The sequence below is a fragment of the Phalacrocorax carbo genome, chromosome 7 (genome assembly GCF_963921805.1).
Source record: "Phalacrocorax carbo chromosome 7, bPhaCar2.1, whole genome shotgun sequence".
NCBI lineage: Eukaryota > Metazoa > Chordata > Aves > Suliformes > Phalacrocoracidae > Phalacrocorax > Phalacrocorax carbo.
This window is the reverse complement of record NC_087519.1, coordinates 7,516,542-7,543,230: the sequence shown is the minus strand read 5'-3', so window position 1 is coordinate 7,543,230 and position 26,689 is coordinate 7,516,542. Positions and strand designations below refer to the sequence as shown.

General features: G+C 49.1%; 1 protein-coding gene across 3 annotated transcripts in view; it reads left to right on the top strand.

Annotated features, from left to right (window-relative positions):
- ST8SIA2 (ST8 alpha-N-acetyl-neuraminide alpha-2,8-sialyltransferase 2) overlaps positions 1 to 26,134 on the top strand; it is a 33,405-nt gene extending 7,271 nt beyond the window's left edge. Inside the window, exons 2-6 of one of the 3 annotated variants that reach the window (XM_064456182.1) lie at positions 8,264 to 8,326; positions 10,219 to 10,347; positions 10,886 to 11,143; positions 13,464 to 13,757; positions 23,638 to 26,134. In XM_064456182.1, the coding sequence (XP_064312252.1) occupies positions 8,264 to 8,326; positions 10,219 to 10,347; positions 10,886 to 11,143; positions 13,464 to 13,757; positions 23,638 to 23,923 (1,030 nt within the window). In that variant the 3' untranslated portion in view covers positions 23,924 to 26,134. Of the gene's footprint in view, positions 1 to 8,263; positions 8,327 to 10,218; positions 10,348 to 10,885; positions 11,144 to 13,463; positions 13,758 to 14,165; positions 14,268 to 23,637 lie in introns of those variants that run through there. The other 2 variants (XM_064456184.1, XM_064456183.1) reach the window with 2 other exon arrangements.
- The last annotated feature ends 555 nt before the right edge of the window (positions 26,135 to 26,689 follow it).

Here is a 26,689-nt window from a genome sequence, read left to right as displayed (position 1 = left end):
TATTTCATACAGAAATCCACCGGGAATATCACAAACACAAAAAATCCCCACTCTGGCCATCTGCGTGCCAAGCATGCCGTCCCGCCCTGTCCATGGGCAGGCCTGCTTTTAAAAGCTCATATTGTCACAGTCATGACACAGTTTTGAAGTAGTCTCTCGGCCTCCCTCAGTCAAACAGCATGGCAGTGGGCTCCAGGTATCACCCGTGCATCTGGCAGTTCGAAATCGAAGGATGGTTCTTCCACTGCAACCCATCACTCCGCAGCCCAGGCTTTGCTGGCATCCTCAGGAATATAATTCAGCTCTCAGCCAGCGGCTACAACTGGAGACATGTTTCCCCTGCGAAGGTTAAGCATCGTCATAAGGCATTTCCAGCACCTTTTGATATACCCAGAAGCACACTCGACTGTCAACCAGCAGCTGCTCAGTTGGTAATTAAACAACTTCTTGCTGCCACCTGGATTTCCACGCTGTAGCTTTCTGAGCCAGGGGAGGAGAGAGGAGGCCGAGCTCTGAAACCACTATTGGCTTTTCAGTATTTAGCATCTGGGGACTAAGTCCCTGCGAAGGTCCTGGGGTGGAAGGTTGCTGGTGAATGCCTGTGATGGTGGGCGAACGGCTCAGGCAGTGGCTGGTTGCGGCGTGCAGCTCTCATCCAGGCGCTCCCAACCCTCTTTGTGTAGGCATACGATGTTATTTTGAGGATGCTTGTACAGAAGAACCACCCCAGGAGGATGTCACTGCCCAGGAGAGGTTCTCAGCACCCGCATCAACAGTGGAAGAAGCAGCCACACGAGACCTCGAGTATGCCAAGGGGCTGCGCCGAGCAGTGGGAAAAGCAGGCAAGAGATGGGTGCGGGAGGATGAGCCCGAGGACCCACAGCCCTTCAGACATGGTATCTTTTCATGTTGCACCGTTCCCATATCCCAACATATGTGGCATCCAAGATGCTGCAGGAGCCACTGGGGTTTCTGCCTTTTGGGACTCGAATGCTCAGGGTGACAGGATCTGCTGCAAGACTGATGCTCTGCTGTTTGCACTCCCTGATAGCTCTGCTCTGTTGGCTAAAAAAATTATCTCAGGAAAAATGTAGAGCATAGACATGTTTTTTAAGCAGTGAGGCTTTTGTCTCAGCCCCTTTCTAGGTCTTTGCTGGGCTCTTGGGATTTTTCCTTCTCCCTTCCAGAAGGGGAAAGCTAAATACATAAACACACACACACACACCCCAGTCCGCAGCCCCTCACTACATCCTTTTTGCCTGCTTCAATGTCTTGTTCTTCACTGTTTCATTAACACAGCCGAAGAAACAGAACTGATGCCAGGCATAAACTTCTAATGGAAGACCTGAGATGAAGGAAGGAATAAGGTCCTGCTGGTACGCAGAATGGGAGAGGTGAAGCATATGACATTTGAGCTCTGCAAGCACATGAGTGTTTTGTCTTTAGAGCAGTGGTAAAACAAGAGCATCACAGGGTGATCAAGTCAGGCCATGCGGACGTTATGGTGAATGCACGTGGATGTGAGACCTGGCACTCTACAGGTGCGAGAGAGACTTTTCTGGCTCAGAGAAAGAGCATGGTAGCCTGGGGGCAGAGCGTGAAAGTCCCGGACTGTGGCTCCCTCGCAGGCAGCAGTAACCATCAGGCTGCTCCAAGCATCCTCCTGCCTCTTACAGGCCCTTCAGAGCAGGTGGCTCAAGGCAATGACAGGGATTTGGTTGTGGTGCTCTGGCTACCTCAGCGCAGAGCGATCCCCAAGCAGCGTCCTGGTGACAGGCTGCCACAGGCATCCCTCCTGTTGCCTCGTGGTCTTTAGTCGTCAGAGCCGTGCCGTTCCTGCTGATTCTTCACCGGTTTTGTCACATAAGTGTGTCAGCCTAATTGGCTTATTCCCTATTAAGCAATAGGTGTCTCTGTTTTGCAAACTCGTGTGTCTTGATTCCTGCATCCTCAGCGTAGGCTCACAATGATTACTCACAGTGATTTGCAAGCGGGCGGAAATCTCGAGGCCAAACCCTGCTCTCTTTTACATGGGAGCTGATATGGAGTAAGTGCCTGACAGGTAGGGATGCTGAGGCCCTCCGACCTTCTCACGTTGTGGTCCCTGGGAAGCAGCCCACAGGATGGGTGATGTGATGGAGGTAGGATTGGGGCATGGGAGGAAGCAACCAAATTAGCAAGACTGGTTTCCATGAGACCATTAGATCTCTGTTTGGGGTGGCGAGTAGTAGCAAGTGCTGTGAGCAACAGCGAGGCCATCAGTTGGTGCTTTTACACTGAGTCTCCTTGGCTTGCTGGAAGATGCTACACTGGCAGCCAGGCTGCACAAGCACTGCCTCCACGGCTCGTATACCAGAGCTGCAGCTGGGCAAGGTGATTTTCCTGAAATATGGGCACACTCCCAAGTGTGGTCGTATGACTCAAAAGAATGAAACTTGGAGCAGTAAAAATAGCACCTGATATCTAGGAAGTTTTTGACACTCAGGCTGCCAAGCTGTGACAATATGAACAAGTGAGATTTTAAACACATCGAAGTGCAATTTCAAACGTCTCATCAAGTTGTATTGCAGGATCTTTCATCCTAGCAGACAAACACTTTCGAAATATCTCCCAAATTAATCCCTGCGGAAACCGCCGGAACCTTGCTTGCCAGGAGAGTGCAGGTACGCGGGGGCTACCCAACAGCCGCCGCTTCTTTTAATCGCCATCTCATCCCCATCCGGGGATGAAAGCCTCAAAAGCGACTGCTGAAATGTCACGGGGAATGATCTGCAAGTGTCAGGTGTCCTGGCTCCTCCTGGTGTGTTATGAAATGTGATGCAGGAAGGCGAGACAAGAAATGAGCCTGCGAGAGCTGTATTTCTGGATGAGGAGGACCGACAATGTTGTGTTCAGGAACCTGATCTCCAGGGTCAAAAATGCATGTCAGAACCCATCACTTCTTGCCTGGCTTTGGCTTTTTTTTTTTTTTTAAATCTGCAAGTTGGTTTACATGTGGGATGAACCAGCAGAAAAGCCTTTCCTCTCTGTATTTTGTCTCTTCTGTGATAGCAGAGCATTTTACGGATATGCGTGGGCTTTGACCGCAGAAACCACTTGAGTGTCTAGTGAGAAGCCCACAAGGGGAGTTCCTGATGAACGTGGCCTTCTCCCATTTTTTCAGCAAGACCGATGTGCAGCTGAAGAGCCAGGATAGGGTCCCTGGGTAATCCCAGTTTCTAGGCTCTGGGCTTGGTTCCTGCTTAGTTTGGGCTCCTGGGACACCTTTGCTTCTCCACCCTGTGGGACAGGCTGGGCAGGTTGGCACTTGGAAACCAGTTATTACCCTTTTGTAGACAACTTAGAAATGTAGCAATTTTCCCCCAAAGCCCTGGAGTTGCATTCGCTGCTCTGTCTGTCTCAGCACAGTCCCTGAATGTCAGGGGAGAGGACGGGGCGTTGAAAGCTGTATCCCAATCCACATTTCACAGCACTGGCCTGAGCAAATCCGGCCCCTTCCTTGAGGACTCAAGGAGCACATGGCTTAGCTTCATGACTGCACTGCTCTTAGTCAGCAAAATGAATTCGCTCACTTAACAGGGCAGTCAGTGCATCCAAGCCCGTCTCTAACGAGGCGCCGTGCAGGTGCCAACTAGTTCCTGACGCTGCAAGGTCTGGCTTATGCCCGGTAATGCACATGGGATTATATATCACTGTGAGCATCAGCAGGATCAAGTCTATCAAGTTTGGGAGGATGGGGGCAATCTATATGTTTGTATTTCATTTCCAGTGGCTGGGCAGCATCTCCCTTTCCCCAAGACTCTTAGTTACAGTGACTGGATCCATCTGGCCATGAAGCGGCATCCTGTAGAGGGTCTGTGAGCGTCCTGCTCTGTATCCTCTCCCCACCCGGCTGCCTCAGGGACAGCCACTGGGTTGGGAGGGCACTGATTTTGGGAGGGTGGTCCCTGACCAGGCCTGGCATCACACTTGTGTGCTCTTCAGTTAGACAATAGCAATTCTGGTCTTGAGGACAACATCAGAGCAACCTTTCATAAACAAAGTAAATATAGCTGGCAATTTTTTTTATATATATATGTGGGCTGCCTTATGGGTACAGCCTGCAGCCATTTCAGGAGACCAACAGCTACATGTGCTTTTCAGGTGAGTGAGACCTTTTCAGATCAATTCCCGTGGTCCTCTGAGTGATGTGTCCTACACTCTCACCCAGCGAGAGTCGTACTCCCTCTCAGCAAGTAAAGAGCAGCATTTTCAAGAGGACAGGTCTGCTGTAAGCCCATAGTGCCTGCTCCTGTCCTGGCCGTGGGACTGTCATTTTTGGTGTTATGGGCCAAGCCGCTTCACACCCCGCCCATCCTAGCTGTAAAACAAAGATCATAAAATGCACCTAACACAAAAGCAGGTTGTGAAAACTTAATTAGTAGGTGTTAATCATTTGAACTCAGCAGATAAAAATTGTGGCACTCTGAACTCTCTTTCTGAGGAATTCATCTGAATAAATTCCGTTTAACAATCCCCCAAGGGGTTACAGAGATGTTATTATCTCTCTTTTATGTGGAGGAGGGAGAAGAGGAGGACTTGGGTTGCCCAAGGTCAGGAAGAAGCAGAGGTTTTTATTCCACCAGGAACGGGCCCCACAAGTGTGGCTAAATGGGTGATTCAGTACGGCTGAGATTTCTGGCTAGTTCATGCTTCTTGTACCCGCTTCCCAAGTGTATTCTCTGCCACAGAGGCTGCGGGGAAGCAGTGGACATCGTAAAATATCCATGGAAAACACATTTTTGAATTTGTAAGCCTGAGAGCATGGACACATAAAGCCTGCTCTTAGAGATCCGCTCGCCCAAAGAGGCTGTGTGACCTACTTGTTCAGTCAAAGCAGCTTTGATTTCACGTATCAAAATTGCTCGAAGCAAGACCGAACCATAGCTAGCAACAATTAAGAGAATGATTTCAGAAGTGGGAAACGATGAAAAGGGAAGCAGAAACCCTAAACAGCCCATTCGTAGAGGGTGAACAGAAAAGTCTTTGGATACCTGATTTGTCAGAAATTATTCAACCAAGAAAATTTGGACCTGAACCATAAGACAATTTTTCTTTCTTATCCTCAGATATATGAATCAGTGTCACTTTACATCTGAGCACAGAATGTTTTGACCTATATAATATCTTAGATAGTGGGAATTCAGCTTGAAAATCTCAAAGCAAAAATGAGAAAGGATGACATAAGCCGGTAATATGGCATTAGCACATATAGATGCAACTTATCAGTGGGAAACATCCCAACAGAAGTCAAAAGAAGAGCATTTTGTAAATAATAGGATTAGGAAGCAGGTTGGTACTTTGTGGAGCTGGCTATACAGTCAAACTGATAACAACTAGATTAATAAGGCAATTCAATCTAAACACAGTGTAGCACTATAAAGCTTTTCAAAATCAATGCCTATCTGTGCAATTTTAATCGAGGTTGGTCTTTGCCTTTTGAAGCCAGGAGATTTGAAACTCCAGGTCAGCAAGGTATAACAAAATGGGCTGATGTTTGGGGTTTTTTTTAAATGTGTACCTCTTAATTAGTGCCTTCCATTTCTTAATGTTTTCCTCTTCCCAGGTGGGGGAAGTGAAGCAGTACAGCGTACAGTACAGGCTTGCCTGTGTTGGTAATGAAGTATGGAAGACCTTGAAAAATACCATTTTTGGCTAAACTACGGGTGTATTGAGCGGCTGGTTTGCCTGGCTGGTACCCACTGCGGGGGTGAGCTGAGCAGGATGGCTGGACAGGGCAATACACCCCATGGTATCATATTCACAGCACACCTTGTCTTTGACTGTACAAAGGGAGATTATAGGGAAAGTACCTTCCACCAAGTACCATGTCCCAGCTTCAGGCAATCTTCATGGCTCGGAGAGACAAACCAAGCCTGGCACAGGGAGCAGTGTCTCTGCCAGCATCTCGGGTGTCCACCAAGAGCATCCTGGATGTTGCTGGGCTCGATGCTGCCCTGCAGCATTGGCTGTGGCCAGCAAAGCCCAGTGCTGTGGAGCAAGTCACAGGAAGATGGCCAGCAGATACCTGCTCTCTCCTCTGCCGGTGAGCCACCCTCTCCATGCTCATATATGGCAGCAGAACGCTTTGTTCTCTGCATTACAATATTTTGAAAAGTTTTGCTTTTCACAGTGTGTGCAGGGGAAAGAGTAACCCCCTGAAACAATCCTTGAGGGGCTGCTCAGCAGAGGATCCAGAAAGCCAATCTCCTCCACCATCTCTGTACCCAGCAAGCTGGGAGATATGCTCGCCCAGATGCCTGCCTTAATTTCAGGAGGAGACATGCACAGACTGTTGCTGGGGGCACGTAAAGCTAGATTGGATAATGCATTTGAATAATATGTTGTGGTGCTTTGCATCGGCCCTGCTGTAGATGCAAAACAAGGATGAGGTGGGAGCTAAGAGGTCTTCTCCACTTCCTAATTTCTGGGATTTTTTTTTTCCTTTTGCAGAGATTGTGAATCATCACTTATTCAGGGAGCAGCATTTCTTTTTCTAAGCCCTTAATCCAGTCTCTATCTGTCTCACAGCAAGTGTGAAGGAGTGTGAATCCCATTTGGAAGGCTCCTTCAGAGGAGGAGTCTCTGAAAGGATGCATGGTTTGCACACTAATCCAGTCTGCTCCCACACCCCGCAGTGGACCCCGTTAAAGTGAAGGCTTGTTAAATGCCAGTAAGCTCTAGGAATAAGCTAGACCTGCTGTTCCCTTGATGCACCAAAAAATGAAACAGCTAGCTGACTCTCAGGTTTGTCAAAGGAAAGAGGAGAGTGTCGGAGCAAAGATCACTCTGACTTGGCCATAGATGGTCTCCAGCAGGAGGGAGGAAAGGGACAACCATCACAGTATCTCCAAGGGTTTGATGTTATGGGGTGCTGAGCTGTGCTCAGGCTAACGAAGGGATTTACATCGCATTGTGCAAGTCTGAAAATCTTTTTTGATGGCACCAAATGTTCATGCACTCTATTTCTTTTTCATTTACGTCTAAGGCATTTGGGATTTTTTCAGGACTGGTAGAAATACATGCTCCTGAGACACATTTTCATTAAGGTATATATTTCCAGGTAACAATATTTCTGCTGGAAGAGAATTTGGTTCTCTTTGTGAGCGTGTTCATTCGGATATCTGTGCAATGGAAACAATAAAACGGAGCAATGAGCATGTGGCAGTTAATATATGTCTGACTAGGAGCCCAGCTCCCGCTGAGCATCACAAAGTGGGCGACTGATTCTTTGGGAGCCCTTTGAAAACATAAAGCTAAAGCAAGAAGGGGCTCTGCAGCCAACTAGATGCAGACAAGTACTTGTATGTATTTATTTTTAACTGAGGGTTGACAGGTCATATGAGTGGCACTGGTTTCTGAAAGGGCTTGGTCCTACCTATTCTTCATTATAGCATCAGTTTAGCGTGTGGTGCTGGGAACTTTGGCTCTCACAGGTCTTGCTCAGGCAGGTCTGGCACCCATCCTTATGCAGTGGTGTCAGGCCGTGGGAGTGACAGGGCTGTCACTTGAGGTCTCAGCTCCAGCATGCAAGTGACTGTGCTGAGTTGGCCTCATAGCTTCAGCCAGGTTACACCAAAGGTGAGGACAAGGGGCTTCAGGGCACGCATGGGATCAGAGAGGGCTGCAACGGGGTCCCAGATCTGGCCTGGGTCACTGGGAGCCAGGAGAAGGTGGACTGTGAGGTTGAGGTCTCCACCAGGAGATAAACTAGAGATGTTGGGTGGTCTCAGCTGAAAGCCCAAGATGAAAACAGTGGTGGGAATCCTGCCCAGGTCATTCAGCTCAGTCCCCACCGGAGGACAGGGGAAGTCCCTTGGCAACCTGGAGACGGAGGAGACCTTCTCTATGCACAGCTAACACCTGACTCGTAAAGAAAAAAGAAGTAGAGATGTATTTAATGCAACCTGTAGGCTGCATGTTGCTTTGACGATGGAGACCAGATGTCTTTGATGGCTGGTTAGATTGCGTAGGTATTATTAATTGGACTGCTTAGGAGCTTTTTTGCCGGAATGATTTTACCTTTGCAGTAGGGCAGCAATGACGATGGATGTGAAAAGCCTTTCACAGGCACGAGGACATCTCCCTTGTGAATGGGGTGGGATGTGAACGGCAGAGCAGCGTCTCCGTTCGGAGCCCTTCAGAGCAGGATCTCTTGACTGTTGAACAATGCTTGGCAAAGAGGAGCTGGGTTTATAAATAATGCATTTCCTTTGTCTTGCAGGAGTTCTGGAGGCAGAGGTACAATCAGATCAGCTGTGAACAGCTTACATAGCAAATCTAATAGGTTTGTAAATTAGATTTTGTGTTCATTTGTTTTTGCTGTAAGGCAGCTATTAATCTGCTTCTCCTCTTCGCTGGATAGTGGTGTTCTTATTTAGCAAATGTATCTGTTTCTTTTCACTTCTGCTTTGCATTTTCTTAATCGTTTCTCCCCCTCCTTCCCCCGGCTCACTGCAATAATCATTTGCAAATAACCAAGGATATTCAAGTTGCGGTGATTGAGAGAATGAGAAAGAGATAGTTACTTATTGTGAAAATAAGTCAGTGATAGAGTTTCCATTTTTGTAGTTTTACTAGGTGCTATTAGAAGAGCAGTCGCTGTCTTTGACATCAGAGCTTCATTCGGTTTTATCGTAACGCACCTCAGCAACGTCGCTCCATTGCAGAGTCATTTCGTGGCATCGCAGCTTCATTCAGTGTCTCTCTGTGTTACTTTTACAATAATGTCATGTCAGCCCAGCACTACCAAGTGACGCAGTTGCAAAGTCTGGTGACATTACATGAGAAAGGAAGGGTGGTGTCATTCTGTGATGATGTCATCAAAAATTATCAAAACACAGAAAATGGACAAAACCAAGACAAATCATAGTTATTCCCGTTATTTCTTTACCCTACTCACTTTATGATTTTTTACAAATCCAACAGCCTCAACTGGCAGCCTCTGGAGAGGTACTGTGCACACAAAAGGACACTGACAGCCAGCATTTATAAGCACATTTCCTTGCCTTTCTGAGGCATTACATAGTGTGAGCCACCGTGCGTCCTCCGGAGCTCCTTCCCTGGGCTGATGTGCTCCCAGGAGCTGGATGTTGTCCATGAGCTTGGGCTGCCAGCTCTGTCCATCTCTCATTCCTCTCCCTCCTTGGGGTTTACACTCTTTTTATAAATGTATTTATCTACAAACCATTTCCCAGCTGGAAAAAGCCCTTTGCACTGGAGAGGGAGATTCCCTGTAGCTGACAGCGAGTGCTTTGGCTGTGTATTTTTCAGAGCGCTCTGAAGTGTGAAGGTTTTTTCGGGGCTGCAGACACATGCACAGCTTCTTGATGAGATGTTTGGGTATTCTCTTTGGAGGGCAGCTGGCTGGAATCAAATATTCAGAGGCTCCCTTAATTCATGCCATTCGATATAAATGGCACTGGAGTGCTGGGGCCGATTTGCTTCTTAGAGCAGGGATTAAAATCCCAGTGACGATCTCCAAACCGCAGCATCGGGGTCTGGAGCAGGTGCTGTGGACACTGAAATCCTCATGCTCTCTTCTAACGGGGGAGAGTTATCAGCGAGCCAGCCTCCCCCTGTGCAGTGCGGGATGCTCGTAGGCCGATCGCACGAGCAGCACCCAGCAGCTCAGCTAAATTAACTTCTCCTTTGGGTGAAGCGAAGGTTGCACTTCTCTGACGAGGATTTTAACCCACTCCAGGAGCTGAGCTGCCTCCACTTAGGGGTGCTCACATGTGACCACGGGGCAGCAGGTTGGCAACCTTGGCTGCCCATGTAGGAAATGTCTCCGTGGATTCTGTGGGCTCCCCGGGACTCAGGGGTGTCTTGTCTGTGAGTGTGCATCTGCCAGCCTGTCTTTGCAGAGCCTGCTTGTGGTTTTTTTGTGTGCATGCATTTCAACAGCTAGATGTGTAAGACTCTGTTTTCTGTAGAGCTGTGCCCAGCTGTAAGTCTGTGTTCGTGTAAGCGAGCAGGTATTTAAGGATTTGTGTCTGTCTGCTTGAGTGTAGCAGAATACAAACAGCCTTTCAGTTCTTGTTTAGCTAATAACTACAATTTTGCTTTTCTGATGAAGTTTGAATTCCAGCAGCCAGAGCCGAAGACAGTGATTAGAAGTGCCATTGGGATGCTAACGGATCCTGTCTCTCTCCCTCTCCCTGTCTTTCTTTTCTCTAGAGCTGAAGTAGTAATAAATGATTCTTCATCTCCAGCTGTTGTTGACAGAAGTAATGAAAGCATTAAGCACAACATTAAACCAGCCTCATCCAAATGGAGACACAACCAGACACTCTCTTTGAAGATCAGGTACTGGTAATTACCTATAGGACAGGAGACAGATTTGGTCCTCTCCAGTGCAAGCTGGCAAATTGCCTCTGTATATCATCTAAAGAAGTCGAGGAGGAAATAAAAGGCTTATCTCCTGCTGAGCTAGGCTTCATATCTGTAAACGATCGCTTGGAAATGAATTCCCGGCTGGACCAGCTGGCCTTGCAACAATGAAACAAGGAGCACTTGAGCCCCAATGTTCCAGACCAAGCGGAATTAGGGTGCACTGGTGCCACTCTTTGTGGCGGGGGGAATGAGACCCTCTCCCCGGGGTAAATAGAGGGACCCCCCCAGTAATGGTGGGGCTGGCTGTGCTAGCCTGCCCCAGGGAGGGATGGGTGGAGAAGGAGCAGGCATTGAGATGGAGATATCTGTTTGAAAGCTGTTCCTAGGGAGCATCAGTCGGCTGGGACCAGCCACAGAGCGAGGGCAAGCAGGAGGCAAGAGTTCATCTTACATAAGACCCAAATTATCTCTGTACCTCACCTGATGGGGCTGTTTTCTTCCCTGTCCTCAGGAAACAGATCCTGAAGTTCCTGGATGCAGAGAAGGACATTTCAGTGCTGAAGGGGACGCTGAAGCCAGGGGACATCATCCACTACGTCTTTGACAGGGACAGCACCATGAACGTCTCACAGAACCTGTACGAGCTGCTGCCCCGCACCTCACCCCTCAAGGGCAAGCAGTTCCCCACCTGCGCCATCGTGGGCAACTCAGGGGTCCTGCTCAGCAGCGGCTGTGGCCCCGAGATCGACGCACACAGCTTCGTGATAAGGTTGGGGCCCACGCCCAGACATACAATGGGGCTGGGGAGTTTGGGGAGGGTTCGGAGAGGTGGAAAGGGGCTGGAGTCCGCATCCATGTGGTGCAGCGCAGCCTTGCATCTCCGTGTGCACACAGAGTTCACGGATGTGAACATCCTGCTGCAATCTCTTCTACCAAGCACCAAGTGCTGCCCCACTGTCCTTCCAAATGCACCCCTTGTGTTCTCACGGTGCGCCATTAACCCCCAGGGCACCATTAACCCCCAGCACCCCCAGACCCAAGCACTCACTCCTCTTTTCCCACATACTTATCCTCTTGCAAATAAACCCTGTGCTGGACTCTCCCGTGGACGCAATCTCGGTCCTTCCCCGAGTCACGTCTGCCCGTGAGCAGCGGGTGTGCCACGCAGTGCCCTGGCACCAGGCTTGTGCCCACCCGGGTCTGACGCTCCCCTGTGACCACTCCATCCCCAGCACCGACGTCCCTGCAGGTGCACTGCCCCATGGACCTGCAGCAGCAAATCCAGACCCTCACTGGGGCACACACCGAAGTCACTACAGAAGATGCTTGAAGTGGAGAGGAGGAGCACACGCCTGCCCTCCTACCCCCGACACCCGTGTACATCTGTTAGCTGAGGGGCTGTAAGAGTCCACTGATGATTTATGTATGTGCAGACATTTGCTTTCTGGAGAATCTATTATGTAGACAGCCCAATCCATCAGCTGCTCACAGAGGTGGTCCCCGGTGTGATGTGAGAGCAAGAATAATGTCACCTCTGCCCCCGCTCAAGCCCGGCTGCTCCAGCCTGCCTGGCTGCTAGCAGCTCTGTCCTGTCCGCAGGGGACAGGGCGTTGCCATTTGCATCCGTAAGTGTAGCCAGAGCGAGCAAAAGCAAAAATTGCTTGTTGCAGATCTGGCAAAGTTTAGGGAGGGGTTTTCATGTCAGGCAGCAAAGTTGCAGGAGAAAAGCTTTGCTGGGTGTCAGGATTGGGATTTTGAGGAGCTTCTCCCCAGCTGTGTGTGCTAGTGCAGGTCTGGCATGGACGTGCTCTTCCCACCATAGGTTATCTGAGCCACCACTTGAACCTGCATCTTCCTGAGGAAGGTTTGCTCCATCCAGGCAGCCTTTTCAGCAGGGTTGGCAGTGGCCAGTGATGGGCTCTGTGTCCAGGATACAGCTTCGCTCTTCAGATCCAATGTTTATTTTCAGCTATTTTATTCCTGCGATGAGTGGATCAGAAGGGCCCTGCGTGCCAGTAGCTGGATTTTCTTTACACCATCCCCTTAGTTTCCCCATCTGTAAAGTAGAGAAAACAGTGGAAATGGCTGATCATCGAGGCAGATGGTTAGGATGCAATTCCTGCTCGTTAAATACCATGAGTTCACTGTAAAACGCCGCAGGAGACATGCGGTGTGTGAACACACGGGTACCTTCTGGTTTTCACCACGCTGGGGGAGCATCTTTCTGTGTCTCCCCACCGGCTGGTCCCCGGTGCCGTTTATGCAGCACTACGTGCATGGCACAGCCACGGCTTAACAGCAGCAGATCCCTCCTCAAGGAGCTGTAGGAAACCACCGTATAATGAGGGTGATTTCTTGGCATCTTATCCCATAGCCCCTCATCCCTAGCGTGACACAGCAGCTTGTGGCACGGGAGCTCCCGGAGGAGCGTGTGTGCCCATATCCGCGTGCACAGCCTTAGAGGAGGCACCAATTAATACTACAGAAAGAGGTGGTTTTTGAAGGTCAGAGGCTTCAGACAGCCAAACCCTGTGGAGACCATGTCCTGGCATCCACCTCCTGCTGGTGTCATTATCGCTGCCGGCGCCACCAGGTCTGCTGTTAGCAGAGACTCACCAGGAGAAGAAAAGGGACTTGGGATAATATTACTCCAGCAGGACTAGAATTAAGAGGCGATCACTTTCCTTGCGTGGGAAAGGCTGTTTCATTTCAAATCTGCCATGGCAGCAAAGACAGGTTTGTTGCTGTATGTTATTTTTGAACCGCACCAGAAGAGATGCCGATCCGTACAAACCCACCCACCAGACACCGAAGTTATGTCTGTTATTAGCATTGCCCTGGAGGAGTACGTGCACATATGCCAGCATGTTGAGGAATGATGACCTGATATTAAGATGGCTCATCATTACCAGGTCAGAGCCTCTATAATTTATTGCAGAGACTAATTCTCCCTCCTCTTCCTCCCAAAAGCAAGGGCCAATGGGCACATCTGTTACTGGCCCTGGTTTTTGGCACCAAACACCCCTCATGTTTGTCACTGCCCTCTTTCACGTCCATTGTAAAGGGCTGTTCAGTGTTTGTCTTTGCAGGTGCAATCTGGCCCCTGTCCAAGAGTACTCGCAGGATGTGGGCATGAAGACGGACCTGGTGACTATGAACCCCTCGGTCATCCAACGGGCCTTCGAGGATCTGGTGAATGAGACTTGGAGAGAGAAGCTGCTGCAACGCCTCCACAGCCTCAATGGCAGCATCCTCTGGATCCCGGCATTCATGGCCAAGGGGGGCAAGGAGCGAGTGGAGTGGGTGAACGAGCTCATCCTGAAGCATCACATCAACGTCAGGACTGCCTACCCCTCGCTGCGCCTGCTGCACGCTGTCCGAGGGTGAGAGCATTTCTGGTGTGCTGGGAGCCGGGATTTCATGAGCTTCCTGAGCTGGAGAGCGATTGATAGGTTTGCGCTGGAGGCAAACGGTGCAAGCTGTTTCTTTCTGCAGACTGTGAGGAGGACTCCGTGGGTGGTCCCTAGATAAGAACTGGAGACCACCTCACAAGCAGGGGCTCCTTGCTCTGCCCTTTGGGTGTGAGGTCTTTAGCCGTGCAATATAGTGAGCCTAAGTCTTCCAGCACTTTGCTGGCTGTAAGCCTGGGTGTCACCATGATAACTCCCCAACCTACAGTTAGGGCTCTCCTTGGAGAAATACGTGTGTGTGTGTTGTGCTTTGCTGAGCTAGCGACAAGGTTTTTCACCTTGTGCTTGAGTGACACATGCAAATCTTGCACTGATCCTCAGGTCAGGGAGCTCATGGCAGCCTGGACGAGCTTGGTGGTGGCAGAGGACCAAAGCTATTCATCAGTAGCCTGGACGCTCCTGTAACGGTACTAATTGCACTGCTCATCTTAAATAACCAGCCCAGGGAAGGGACTGACATGGTTTGGTTAATAAATCAAATAGGGTTTGGTAGTAGGGTGGTGGTGAATGGGTTTATTGGGAAGGGGTCTTTTTGCTTCCTTATTGCAACTTCAGGCACGTGGGAAGCACAAGTGTGGTAGGGATGGGGAGCTTGTAAAAGAAAGAAAGTTCCAGGGGTGAAACTTCCAAGTAAATAGGTTGGGGATGGGGTAGGCTCTTGTTTTCTTGCTTTATTTCTCTGGGGAGAGTCATGATTCATTAGGCATTTAGGGAGTCTAGGCAGGCGGTGGCTTATGCTGGAGATGGCTTAGTGGCAATAGTTGTCCTCTCCGATCCTGACTAGACTCTGTTGATCTCTGGGGATGGGAATTCACTCGTGTAGCTGGTGCTCCCACCCTCAGCAGTAATGTCTCTTGATCACTTTGAGCGCTTCTTCCCTGACACACCTCTGAGCCCGAGCTACTCTGGTCAGTTGGTTCATGCTGGGTGTTGCTCTGTCCCGGCTCAGGTTGTGTGCCAGTGCGGGGTGTGGGCACAGGACAGATTTGGGGGTCATTTCCACAGGAGAAAGCCTAAGGGGGTCCTCCAGGGAAAGAGGTGTGAAGGGCAGCTCCGCAGGCGGGCTGGGAGGAGTGGAGGCTCTGGTGCCACAGTGCTTTGCAGGCAGCAGTAGTGGGCAAGAAGAACCATGTCTGCCCCAAGTGCCTGTGTTTGAGGTTTCCCTGGGCTGGAGAGGCATTTTACAGAAAAATCTGGCTTTGAGAGAAGGAAAGGGAAGGAAATAATACCACAACTCACAGAAAGGGAGTGGGGTGAAGAAAAAAAAAAAAACCACAACCCAAATTCTGAGCTATTTCTAGCTGTAATTGACTTACTTTCATCTGTCAAAATAGAATTAAGCTCCTGTAATAAGCCCTTTAAATCAACAGGCTGCTAATCCTGTGTTGGCAACCATTCCCGGTGCCAGAAACTTCCCATAGGAAGCTTTGCAGGGGGATTGGCAAGGGCTGGGCATCACTTTCCCACGGGAGAAGAGGAGGATGCCTCAACAAGCTTCACTGCTGAGCTTATCTTGCAACTCACAGCACCCTGCTGGCCTTCCTGTGCTGCAGCCCTGAGGTCTAGCTGGGCTGGATGGCACTCTGGTTGTCCCTGTGCATCTCCCACGGAGCAGGGTTGGAGCCACCACCACCAGTGGCTGGCAGGTCCTGCGTGCCTGGAGGGGCTGCAGGGATTTTGGGACAAACCCAAGGGTTCAACACTGTCTCTTGGTATGTGGAGTGATGCACCCCTCTCCCCTGTGGCTCAGAGCAGTGTCTTCCTTTTGCACGTGTTATTGTCCCATGGGTTTTAATGGGGTCCTGTGCAAGGAACATGGGGTCAGGCTTCTGAAAACCCACGGGGGCTCAGAGGAATGTGACCGGTCAGACCAGCAAGCGAGTGAAGTGGCCACTGTTGATGGGTGACTGGGATGGATATGGTACCAGCATGCAGTCAGACACTGACTGATGCTGATGACAGGCTCTAAGAACCTGGTCTGAGCTACCTCGACCCTGTCCTTTGGGCTGGTCACCGTCTTGTGGGGCAATAGGGAAAGGTGGGTCATGGCTGCACTGAGGCAGCACTAATTAAATTATAATCACAGAAGCCAGTGCTAATCCTCGTCAGGGGTTGCCCTGTAAGCCAAGGGAGCTGCTGCCTGACCTGCCCTCTTGCTGTCACACTTATCAGCAGGAAAACAAGGATGCCTACTAATTAACAATTAATGTAATTAAAACTGCAGACCCCTCACAAAGCCAGAACTGATGGGAGCGCTTCAGCTCCTACCCAGTGTGTTGTGGCCTGGCCCAGGAGCCATGCAGGTCAACCACCCAGGGCTGGGGCACAAAGGGCTGTGCTGTTCTGGGGGAAGGCTAGAGTCAATGTTAACCCTTCCCTTGGTGCAGCCTCCTCAGGTTTGGACTTGGATGGATTTAAGAGTGATTCAGGCAGTATTGAATGAACCAGCCACAGAGAGTGCCTGAGGGAATGAGGTTGTGCTGATGCTCTTGGTGCTATATAGGAAGTCTCTCAGATTGTCTTGACCATCTGCTCAGGGTAATTGATATGATGTAGTCTGAGATGAAGGAGGAGTCTTTCCTGAGGTCACACTGTCCAGAATCACTAGGAATTTACTTATTCACCTTCTATGATACTAATTCCTACAATCATCCTATATTTTTGCTTATGAGCTCCATGCTGTTACAGGGATATGGTCTCCAACGACTTCTCTGTCTCTCAGCTCTCTCTGCGGAACATGCTGGTTTGTAGCATTACACTTTTCTTTGACGGATTTGAGATTCGTGAAACAAATATATTTTGTGGCATGTAGCATGCCGCAGGGAATTGGTAATCCACAAAGCCCCGCAGAACATCCCTCTGTGCTGCAGTGGGCTGCAGTTGCAGAGGTGTCCCATCTTCTCCTTTGCTAGATAAAGCTACCCTTTATAATCTATCCTAAGTTGATTTAGAAATCACAACAAAATGGGGGAAGTCTTTCAGCCAAGACACTCTTTTATATATTTTGTTTTTTCAAGGAATAGCACTTTCTACAAAGGCTAACATCTCAGCCAGCTTCCATTCGGCTACAAAAGCTTTGCCTTCTCTCTTCTTCCTTCACCACCAGCGAAATACATTTGTGAGTTCTTGACTCCTCCTTGAACCGCAGTATTTATTGTCCTGCTCTGCTTTCCCCCAGACCACAATGCATTTCAGTGGCAATTGAGCATTTTTTCCTATAATTTTCAGTGCATTTGGGGCATTGGTAGAGTGTGCGTTGCTGAGATAAGTAAAAAGCATTTGGTTTTGTTGTCCTTAACAGCATCATTTGAGACATCACCTTCCTAGCTGTGAGGGTGCCTTAAATGTTGGCTGGTAGCTTTTTGTGTTGATGATTCTGGATAATCTCTGCAATAGGACGGAGGCTCTTCTTACACGGTTAAACTCACCATCTTCACGCCAGGAGGGGACAGAGCCATCAGCCTTTCGATGGAGGAGCTCAGAAGGAAGCCAAGTTACTACCTAAGGCTGGGAAGGAAAGCTGTGCCATGGCGGAGAGCCAGCTCGCGGGGATGGGGACAGTGCCATGCATTTTGGGGGTGCGTGACTCACTCTGGAACAATTCTATAAAATGTCTCCTGAGCTATTTGTCTGGCAAGTGCAGTGCTCGTCTCCTGGCTGCGAAGTAAGCAAGCCCCTTATAAGTCATCCGTTAGTGTCTCCAAAAAGCCTTGTAATCCCTATTGCCAAGCAGCTTTTGTCAGAGAAATAACATGAAATGCAGGAAGCAAGGGAAAATAATTGTGTCTGGAGGTTTGACTATCACTCCTCGCGGAGAATTCATGGATGCGTTTCGGTTTGCCTTGTATAATCTAGTCTAGCATTTCTCACTGTGTCCATCACGAGGGTCTCTTGGCAGTAAGCAATTCTAATCCCATAAAGATTTTGTTAAGAGCTTCTAGAAAGGGGGAAAAAAAAAAAGTCAATAAATCTTCCAGCTCCTTGGCTAGGTCTCCTGTTAGGTTTAACATCCAAATAGCCATGACAGTTCACGTCTGCTCTTCACAACAGTGATCGCCTTGCTCAGGGTCCGTAGCTTGCATAGCGCAGCTCTGCCACAGTTCCTCAGAAGTGCAACCTGGTGGGGCATTAGGTGGATTCATCTTTGCCTCAGAATTCTGTCTAGGTCCTCATACCCAAGCAACGTCTAAGGCTTTGGTGCTTTTTCAGGGCAGTGCTGCTCAGATGCTGCCTTTCCCATCTGTGAGCCATGGTGGAAACCCTCCCCTGGTCCCTCCTCACCTGGCGTCCTGATTATGCCACATCCTTTCCAACAGCCTTGCCTTGCTTGTAGCCATGCAGGACACACATGTGCAGGTTATTCTCCTAACCTGTTGCTTTGATTGCATCACCCCACCCTTTTGCATCCCTTCACGGGCTCCTCGTTTCCCTAACACATCAAGCCTAAGCTGCTGCTTTTCCATTTCACATCTCTCCCAGCTCATCTTTACTCACTCTCTGTCTTGAGATTAGTTCTGCTGTTAATTAGCCAGTGTCACCCAGTTGTGGGGTTTCTAAACCAGCTACTTCATGCTTCCTCCCTTGTGGTCCCTTACACTTACAGGGGCTCCTCCAAAATAGCTGCTCCCTTGGGACTTGTGTCTTAAAGCCCTTCCTCTCTGGTCCTACAGAGGGTTTGAGGACAGTGGTCCTGCACTCAGGTGAAGGATGAAGATGATGAAAGAGTGTAGGGGGTGGAAACAACCATTCACAAGTGTGTGACTGGGGTAGGATGTGAAGGACTATGAACGCCCCATAAAGCCACGTGTGGGTTAGATCAGTGGATATCCCATAAATAAATCCTTGTGTGAGCAATCATTCTCGCCCCTTCTGCACTTGAGGCACACTGTACCCGAGCTGAGGTGTGTTTGCACTGGGAACCCAAGACAGTTCTTTTGTTCCAGTTAATCAGGAAGAAGATTTAGTCTTGTCTTTGTCAAAAAAAGGGAGTAGGCATAGAAAGGAAAGGGGAAAGAAATAGGGTCATCCTCTTCCCAGTTACTTCCCTCCTCTTCTGTCTGTTTGGAAATGCTTTAACTTGTGGGTGCTGAGTACCACGTGTGTTTGAAAGGGCATCGCAGAGCTCAAGACCTGGGGGAGAAAAGTTATTTCTCTGTGACTCAGTGTTGATTTGCTTGCGCCAAGTCACCAAAACCAGCGCCAAGCCACATGGTACACATCCAGTCTGGGTATAGAGGCTTGATGTGGTGTTTGGGCTTTGCCCAGCCTGGGGATAAAGCCCAACTCTGACTCCAGATCCAGCTTTTGGAGTCAGCATTAGCATGAATCTGGACAGGGACCTGCCCATTCCCACCCGTCCAGCACAGATCTCATCACTGTGCATGGCTCAGAGAGTTTGGTGGAGGTGACAGAGGAGACTGGATACATGGACAGAAAAGGGCTGGGAGAAGCTGAGTGGGGGACAGCAGTTGCTCCCCAGGCTCCCCCAGGTGGATTTCCATCCACCCAGCAGCCGGGATAGGGCTGTGCCCTGCCAGCACCGGCAGGTCCTGTCCTCGCCTGCACCAGCGTGACTGCACAGCGCTGTTGGGGTGCTCGCTCTGATTATCTATAGCTGGTTTTTCATGAGTATTAATGGGATGTTTGTAGCAGGCTGATAATATGCTTCTGACAGTCAAGAACTAGCACCTCCACGATGGCTTGTGTTTGTATCACACTTTTATGAGTAAGCTTTTTTAAAAGGGTCTGAAATTGCCTTATTTCAGCTATTCTGATTTGTATCACTAAATAATGCAGCTGATACTGCTGAAAGTTGATTTCTTCATTGACCTGAGTTTTTTATTCATTTCATCAGGGTGATGGATTTTCTGTTCATTTTATTCTGCAGATTAACCCTTACCTGGAAGGTACAAGTTACTTTAGGGTTTTCTCAGACACGTCAGGAGGTGATGGGTAAGCACAGAGCAGGACCTTGCCCTTGCTGGTGGTCTTCAAACACCGCCTGCAGGGAGGAGTTTTGCACGCAGCATTTCAGCCCAAATCAAGGCCAGGCTCTGCTCCCTGAATTCGGTGATGCTGGGGGAGAACGAGCACTGTCAGCACAGTGGGGTATGTGCTCCAGATGTGTGCCACCTTCCCTGGCTCAGGTGGGAGCTGTGGCTTCCCAGGGGCAGTTTAAGAGCTTTTGTCTCCTGAAGGATTCCCACTGGGCTTTAAGGTCCAAATACAGCGGTCGCTTCACCTGTGGCTGTAGTGCATCCCCCTTGCAGGAGGCATACACCGGTGATCAGGCAGCAGGCAGCAGGGCTGTGCAGTTCTGCTTAGGAGACGTGTTAAGTTTCTCAGAAACCTTTTGGAAAATTGATGTTGCTGAGGAGCAACCAGAACCACCTACCAGCTATGACAAGACTATCTGAGCTGCTCTTCTTGAAGTCTCTGTCCTTGGCAACCATTGAGTATTAGTTCACATGGGCACTAGGGCTTGTGTCTAGGCTGCCTCCTTACAAGAGACGGCCTTGAAGATTGGATGGCATTTTTCATTTGTCACTATCATGATCCGAAACAAGAGCTGTCTCAAACAATTTTTGCCTGACAGCATCATGGTTCCTGTTCATAGCTGCATCCCGCTCAGGCACCAGCCTATCTCTGTAGCTGCTTCCACCCTTGAGGGTTTATTTACAGAAATGACACAGCACCGGCTTTTGAAGGAGGTCCACGCTGTGAGAACGGCTCTGAGAAAGTGGGTATTGGGTTTCAGGACTGCTCTTTGCTCTTCTCTTTTAATTGCTGTCTCTTTCCATGAAATGTTGCAGCTAATAGTTATGGTGATTGGTGTAACCAATTTGAAAAATAATTACTGCCTGCTTCAAGATTATCTTTCCTCCTAATTAAAATCCCGGACCTCACATATTAAAGGTGCGCTGTTGACACAGCATCCCCTGTGCACCCAGACAACCTCATTTGGATTTGCAGAATTAATTAGGTTTTATTTCCATCCCCGGCTGTTCTCTCCTGCACCAGGAATGTGGCCACTGTCTCAGCTGGCCAGTGGTGGGAGAGATAAGAGGGAGATCTTCCTGCATAGCTCCCACACTCCCATCACAAACCAGTCATTAAAAAGTATTCCCCAGACCTCACCAGAGGATTTCCCACCTTCACTGTACAGGAAACAAATTGCAAGTGCTGTGACGTGGCCTGTGTTATGGTTTTGGCATTATATATTTGTATGTCATCTGTGTGGGTGGGCTGGGACAGCCTGGAGTCCACCACCCCCTCCCAAAGCTGCAGCCAGCGGCGAGAAGGTATGATGCTGTAGGAGCAAGGTTTGTCATCCTTCTCATTTTCACAGTGCCACGCTTGTGATAGAGGGAAATACAGATAAAAGAGCCAGGCTTTTAATTTTTATTTTAAGAAACTGAATTGTCATTGTTCCCTATGCCAATGTTATTGAGTAGAGTGCTCGCTAGCTGTGTGTGGTGAGGTGGATAAGCCGGGTTGGTTTTGGTAGGGCTGCTTTTGGGTACTGGTTGTGCTGGCTTGTTGGTCTTGGTAAGGCTGTTTGTGCGCGCCGGGCTGCAGAGGATGACGTGCCTCCGTAGGGCGCTTCTGTGTTTGACCCAGGTCATTTTTGTCATTAATACACATGAAACATTGGTGGTCAAATGAATGCCCTTTAGGCGTGTGCAAGAGTCGCTTCATCGTGCTGTCAAGCTTGTACGTTCATAGAGTTTTTACAGCCTCTCAACGAAAACTGAAAGTTAATATTTTGGGCAGGCATAAGGTCACCAGTATCTTCCTGTGCTCCAGCTGGTAAATTGATAAAAGGAGGATTTTAAGAGTAAAGCACCTGCAGGACAAACCCAGACAGTTGTCTTCCCCCAAAGACAGCTGGTTAATGTGGCTTGACAGTTCTTCCAAGGTAGTTTTCCTGCTGCATGAGGATACCCTAATTCACAGTGTTAAATGGTTGTGATGATGTCCCATTTCTCTCTGCACAGCAGGGGTCTGATGTGCTTACCTGTGAACTCATCAAGGAGGCTGTTTTATGGCTACCTGTGGGAGAAGCTTGCCTTGGCACTGCAGAGAACTTTGCTGGGTCACCATAGCACAGCCCATGTGGCTGAGCAAGCCCAGAAAATGCTGATGCTTTGCCTCTGAGATACTCGTTCTCACCAGGTTTCCCCCAGTTTCTTGCACCTTTTTCATGCTGGATGCCAGGGAGACGAGTCAGGCAAGGAGGACCTCCCCAAAACATCATACTTGTCTTTTGCTAAAGGTACAGGTGCTTGGACACCCCTGGGTTGTGGGACCCCAGTAAACCCGGCCATGCCCTTCCTGCACGCACCGAGGCAGTCACTCTGCTTCCAGAATTTGATTCACCAGAAAAGTCAATTTTTCTCTTATCTGGCTGAGAACAAGCAAGTACTTTTTGTGCCTTGGTTGCTAAATTTTAATGGCTTTTGTGAAAAGCTAATTTGCAGGATTAAGGCTCAGCTCTCCCAGGGGTTCCCGCTGTCTAAGTGCCAGACCCTCAGGAGCCCAGTGGAAAGTGCATATGAGGAGCAAGACAATTCCTGTGGCTCCGTGTGCAACAGTGGGACCCAGCTCAGGACCCCAAACCCCTGGGTGAGAGCACAGAAATGCCACATGCTTTGCTCCACTTCCTCATGCTTTTTATCCGAAGCGCTGCCAGTCACTCACCTGAACTCAGGCCCTTTGAAATATCTATTAAAAATAATCCAAGGGCTTGAACAGCAGGATGCACTGCCTGCACCACCCCTGCCTGCTGTAGGGCAGCGCTGGCATCTGACATGCTGGGGGAGAAGGGAGTGCACCCAGTGGGGGACATCTTCTCCCTCCCCCAGACCTTCTTCCTTCTGATTTCGGTCCTCTGACAGGGTCTTTCTGCTGAGCAAGCCAGAAAGATTGCCTGTGCAATAAATACCAGAAACATCTTCTTCCAGGATGTTGATGCTGCAATAACTTTTACCAGCAGCCCAAAATACAACCCACAATATACCGGTTTTGCTCGTGCATCACTACAAGGTGCCTTCTTCCCCTGTTCTTTTTGCCATCCCTCATAAAAACTAACACACTTTTCAGCAGCGAGCACAGCTGACCTCTGTACTGCATATTATATGTGGCAATGTGCCGTACTGCACATCTCATGGACTTGAAGTTGCAGAGCATGGTGATGTATTTTGATCCAGGATCACAGCAGCAATCGCTGGGTGTAACAGGAACACAGCAGTGTGTTTTCGCTCTTTCAGCCTGGTGACCCTTTATTCCAAGGCAAACGTTTTTACAGCCCTGTTGCGTTTACTGTCAGAGTAAAAACCTTCATTCATCAATGAAAGTCATCAGCGCGTGTGTGTGTGAGAGTGTGTCTGCTTTGAGGGGTTGCTGGAGTCTACTTGACATGTGGATGGTTTAGTCTGTGGTATTGATCTCCTAGGTTGATTGGAAGATAATTGTAGGCTGAAGTACTGAAGGCCACCATTGCAAGCAATTTGTTTTTCATAAAGGATTGCCGAGGCATGAGATGCTTCAATGCCATAGCAACAAGTGTGATGTAACCGCCAGACAGAGAGCAGGAGGATGCTTATTCATGAAGCAATCCCTAGAGAGGCTTTTTCTTGGCATGGAGAACTCTTCTGCTAGTCAGAAACCTCTCACTTTACATTACCAATATATCTCAGTCAGAGGCTGGAGAGAGAAAATGTGCAAGACACGAGCTTCACAGCGGGGAGGGGAATAACACAATAACACGCTTCCCTCTACTCTCCCTTTGCAGGTACTGGCTAACGAACAAGGTGCACATCAAGCGACCCACCACCGGCCTCCTCATGTACACCTTAGCCACTCGATTCTGCAACCAGATCTATCTCTACGGCTTCTGGCCCTTTCCCCTGGACCAGAACCAGAACCCGGTCAAGTACCACTACTACGACACCCTGAAGTACGGCTACACCTCGCAGGCCAGCCCGCACACCATGCCCTTGGAGTTCAAAGCCTTAAAGACGCTGCACCAGCAGGGAGCCTTGAAGCTGACTGTGGGGGAGTGCGATGGGGCCACGTAGGGTGGTCCCCGGCCGCATTCCTGCACAGCCACAGGAGGAAGGGGAGGGGGCGGAAAGGACAAGTGGTGCCTGGTGGGGTTGGTTGTCTTTTTAATGCGCAGAGCAGCGACACAAATATATATACGTGGTACCTATATATATTGACCTGAGTATTATAACTGTTTGGTGTTCACCAAGGAAGGGGCAGGAGAGATGCAGAAGCATCTGGCGGGACTGACCTTGGCAAGACCCCTTGCCATGGGCTTGCCGGGCTCGGAAGGACGTTCGACCTATGTCCAAAAGGTGTGAAGATGGCCTTGGTTTTTGAGGGTATGTTAGGTGATGGGTAAACGTTAAGCCATTTGTCGTGACTGGTCCGAGGTTGGTAGTTAGTTTGTTTGGCCAAGGACGCCAGCGCTCTGCAGCGAGGCACGTTCTTGGTCCCGTGCTCGTGGCGGGGAGGGGAAGGGGCAGGGAGCGGGGTGGGCAGGGAAGGTTTGTTGGCGGCTCTCACAGCCGAGGGACTGCCTGTGGCACCGAGCAGGACCCATCTCCTGCCCAGCAGGAACGGGTGCCCGGCAGGGCCGCACACAGATCCATCCAAAACATGAACCACCAGGCTAAGCGCAGCCTTCGGAGAGGCAAAGGAGAAACCTCCTGGGCTGCAGCTTGGTCTCCAGGAGGTGGCGGGGAGCTGTGCTGAGCTGATCCGCTGACATTTGCTCGGAGAGGAGATGTGAGGGCCTCCAGAGAGCATCAACGTTGAGCTGGGCAGATGGCGAGGAGATGCTGAGCAAGTATTTTCTCTTCCTTTCCTAAGGCACAGTTCAGAAAGGAGTAAAGATGCTGGAACGTGGCAGGAAGGAGGTTTGCTGTTGCAAACCGGCACCATTAGTATTAAGTGTCCTACTGTGCCACAGTTGAAGACACTCAACATCTGTCAGGGCTCGTGAAAACCATAAGTACATCTAGCTCTTAATTCCCACATACTACCTGCTAAGCAGCTTGCCTTCTCTCCCCCTCCAAAAATAACTGCTGAAATATTGGTGATAGGCCTGAGACCCAGCCAAGCAGAAAGACCACAGGATTTCAAGGGAGTTTGTCAAGTCTAAATAATTTACTTTCACTTTCTCCATAAAGAACCAGCATACCGCGCTGTATTCCTGAAGTCCTGCTCTCTCCTTTCTTTCAAGCTCCAATTAGCTCTTACTCTGAACAGTTAAATAGGATGTCAGATGGATCATGATGAGAAGCTTGCCTAGTGACGAATGTGAAAGAAATGATCTTTGCCCCTTTTTTTTTCAGAAAACCCAAAATATAAAGAAGTTTTTATAACCGCATCTGCTTTTCTTCTAAATTTTGGGTTTTTTGAGGGAAGCAACTAGATTGGTCTGATTAGCCTGTTTAATTTTATGCTTCTGTAGCCTACTCTATTTGTCTCCTAATTAGTGCTCAGTGCCAAAATGCGGGTGAGTCGGGGGTTCAGTGAGTGCAGTTTGGGTTTAATTTGTGGGAGAGCAAATAACACTGTACGGCCAAGCCTTGGGCACATGCTGCAATACTTTCCTGGCTGGGTTTCATCACCTTTGTGCCTCCTCCTACTGCTATGTTTTTTAAGTTAAAAAGTGTACTGTTTGGGGCTGAAATACTTGATATTGTCTCTTTAAAAACTGTGTGTTTCAAGTGGTAAAAGAAAAAACTCGCTTTCATGTTTTGGGATGTAGAAGCTACTGTACCCGTAGGAGCCTCCAGCCTGCTAATTACTGTCAGATGAAGATGCCTAAGATTAAGGTATAAGCAACATTATAGTGGATAAATGTGGGCTAATCTGCCACTGAGGGGATGTTTCTTTCCAACTCCAGAAAATTATTTCTGTCTTTTTTTTAAACCTGGGGGTTTTTTTTTAAGTTTCACTTGAGTTTAGTTGCATGATAAAGTTAAACCTGGCTGTGAACCTCAGCTTAAGCTGTTGGGGGTTTCCTGAGATAAGAGGAGACAAAAAGTAACGCAAGGTGGAAGAAGTCTGCAATCCCAAGGAGCTTCCCGTGATTCAGGAGTGGTTGTTAAAGCCAGATAATTCCCTGGTTTGTCCCCAGTGCGGAGGAGCAACAGAGTAGGGATGAAGCCACAGGGACTGCTAAAGCCAACTGTTGTATTGCGGGGCCTGGGCCACGGTACTGATTGCTGTTAGCAAACCTTCTTTTTAAATAAAAATACAAGAAATTAAATAAATGTGCAGGGGTTTTATTTTTATTTGTTTTCATTGACTAAAAGGGTGAGAACTGGGGCAAGACCATAAAATGCCATGCCAATTAAATGGGGACACCCTGTAACCTTCTTTGCCAGTGAATGAGAGGAGAAAGCTGGGCTTACTTGCCCATCTGGGGTGGGTGTTGGTGCTCTGCCAGGGGGACATCTGAAGCCACCAGGATGTCCTTCCTGAGCTGAATACAACAGCAGCACGAGGGGGGTTTGCTGCAAGGGTGAAAAGGGGGTGGGAGAAGATATTTATGGTGCCCTTGAAGCAGCTTCTCTGTCAAAACACATGCAAGTTAGAGGCAAAATTATTCAGGGGGATGAAATTGCTAGTGATGTTTCTATTCCCAGAATGGGCCCTGCTCACCCCAATTTAAAAAAAAAAACAAACATTAAGCCCAAGAGTAAAACCCTGCAGCAGCTGAAATCCGTGGCTGAGCTCCCATTTCACCTCGCTGCCATGCGGGTTGGTCCCTGCTGAGTTTCTATGCACCAAAAAAAAAAAAAAAAATCTAGAGATTTCCCCTTGCT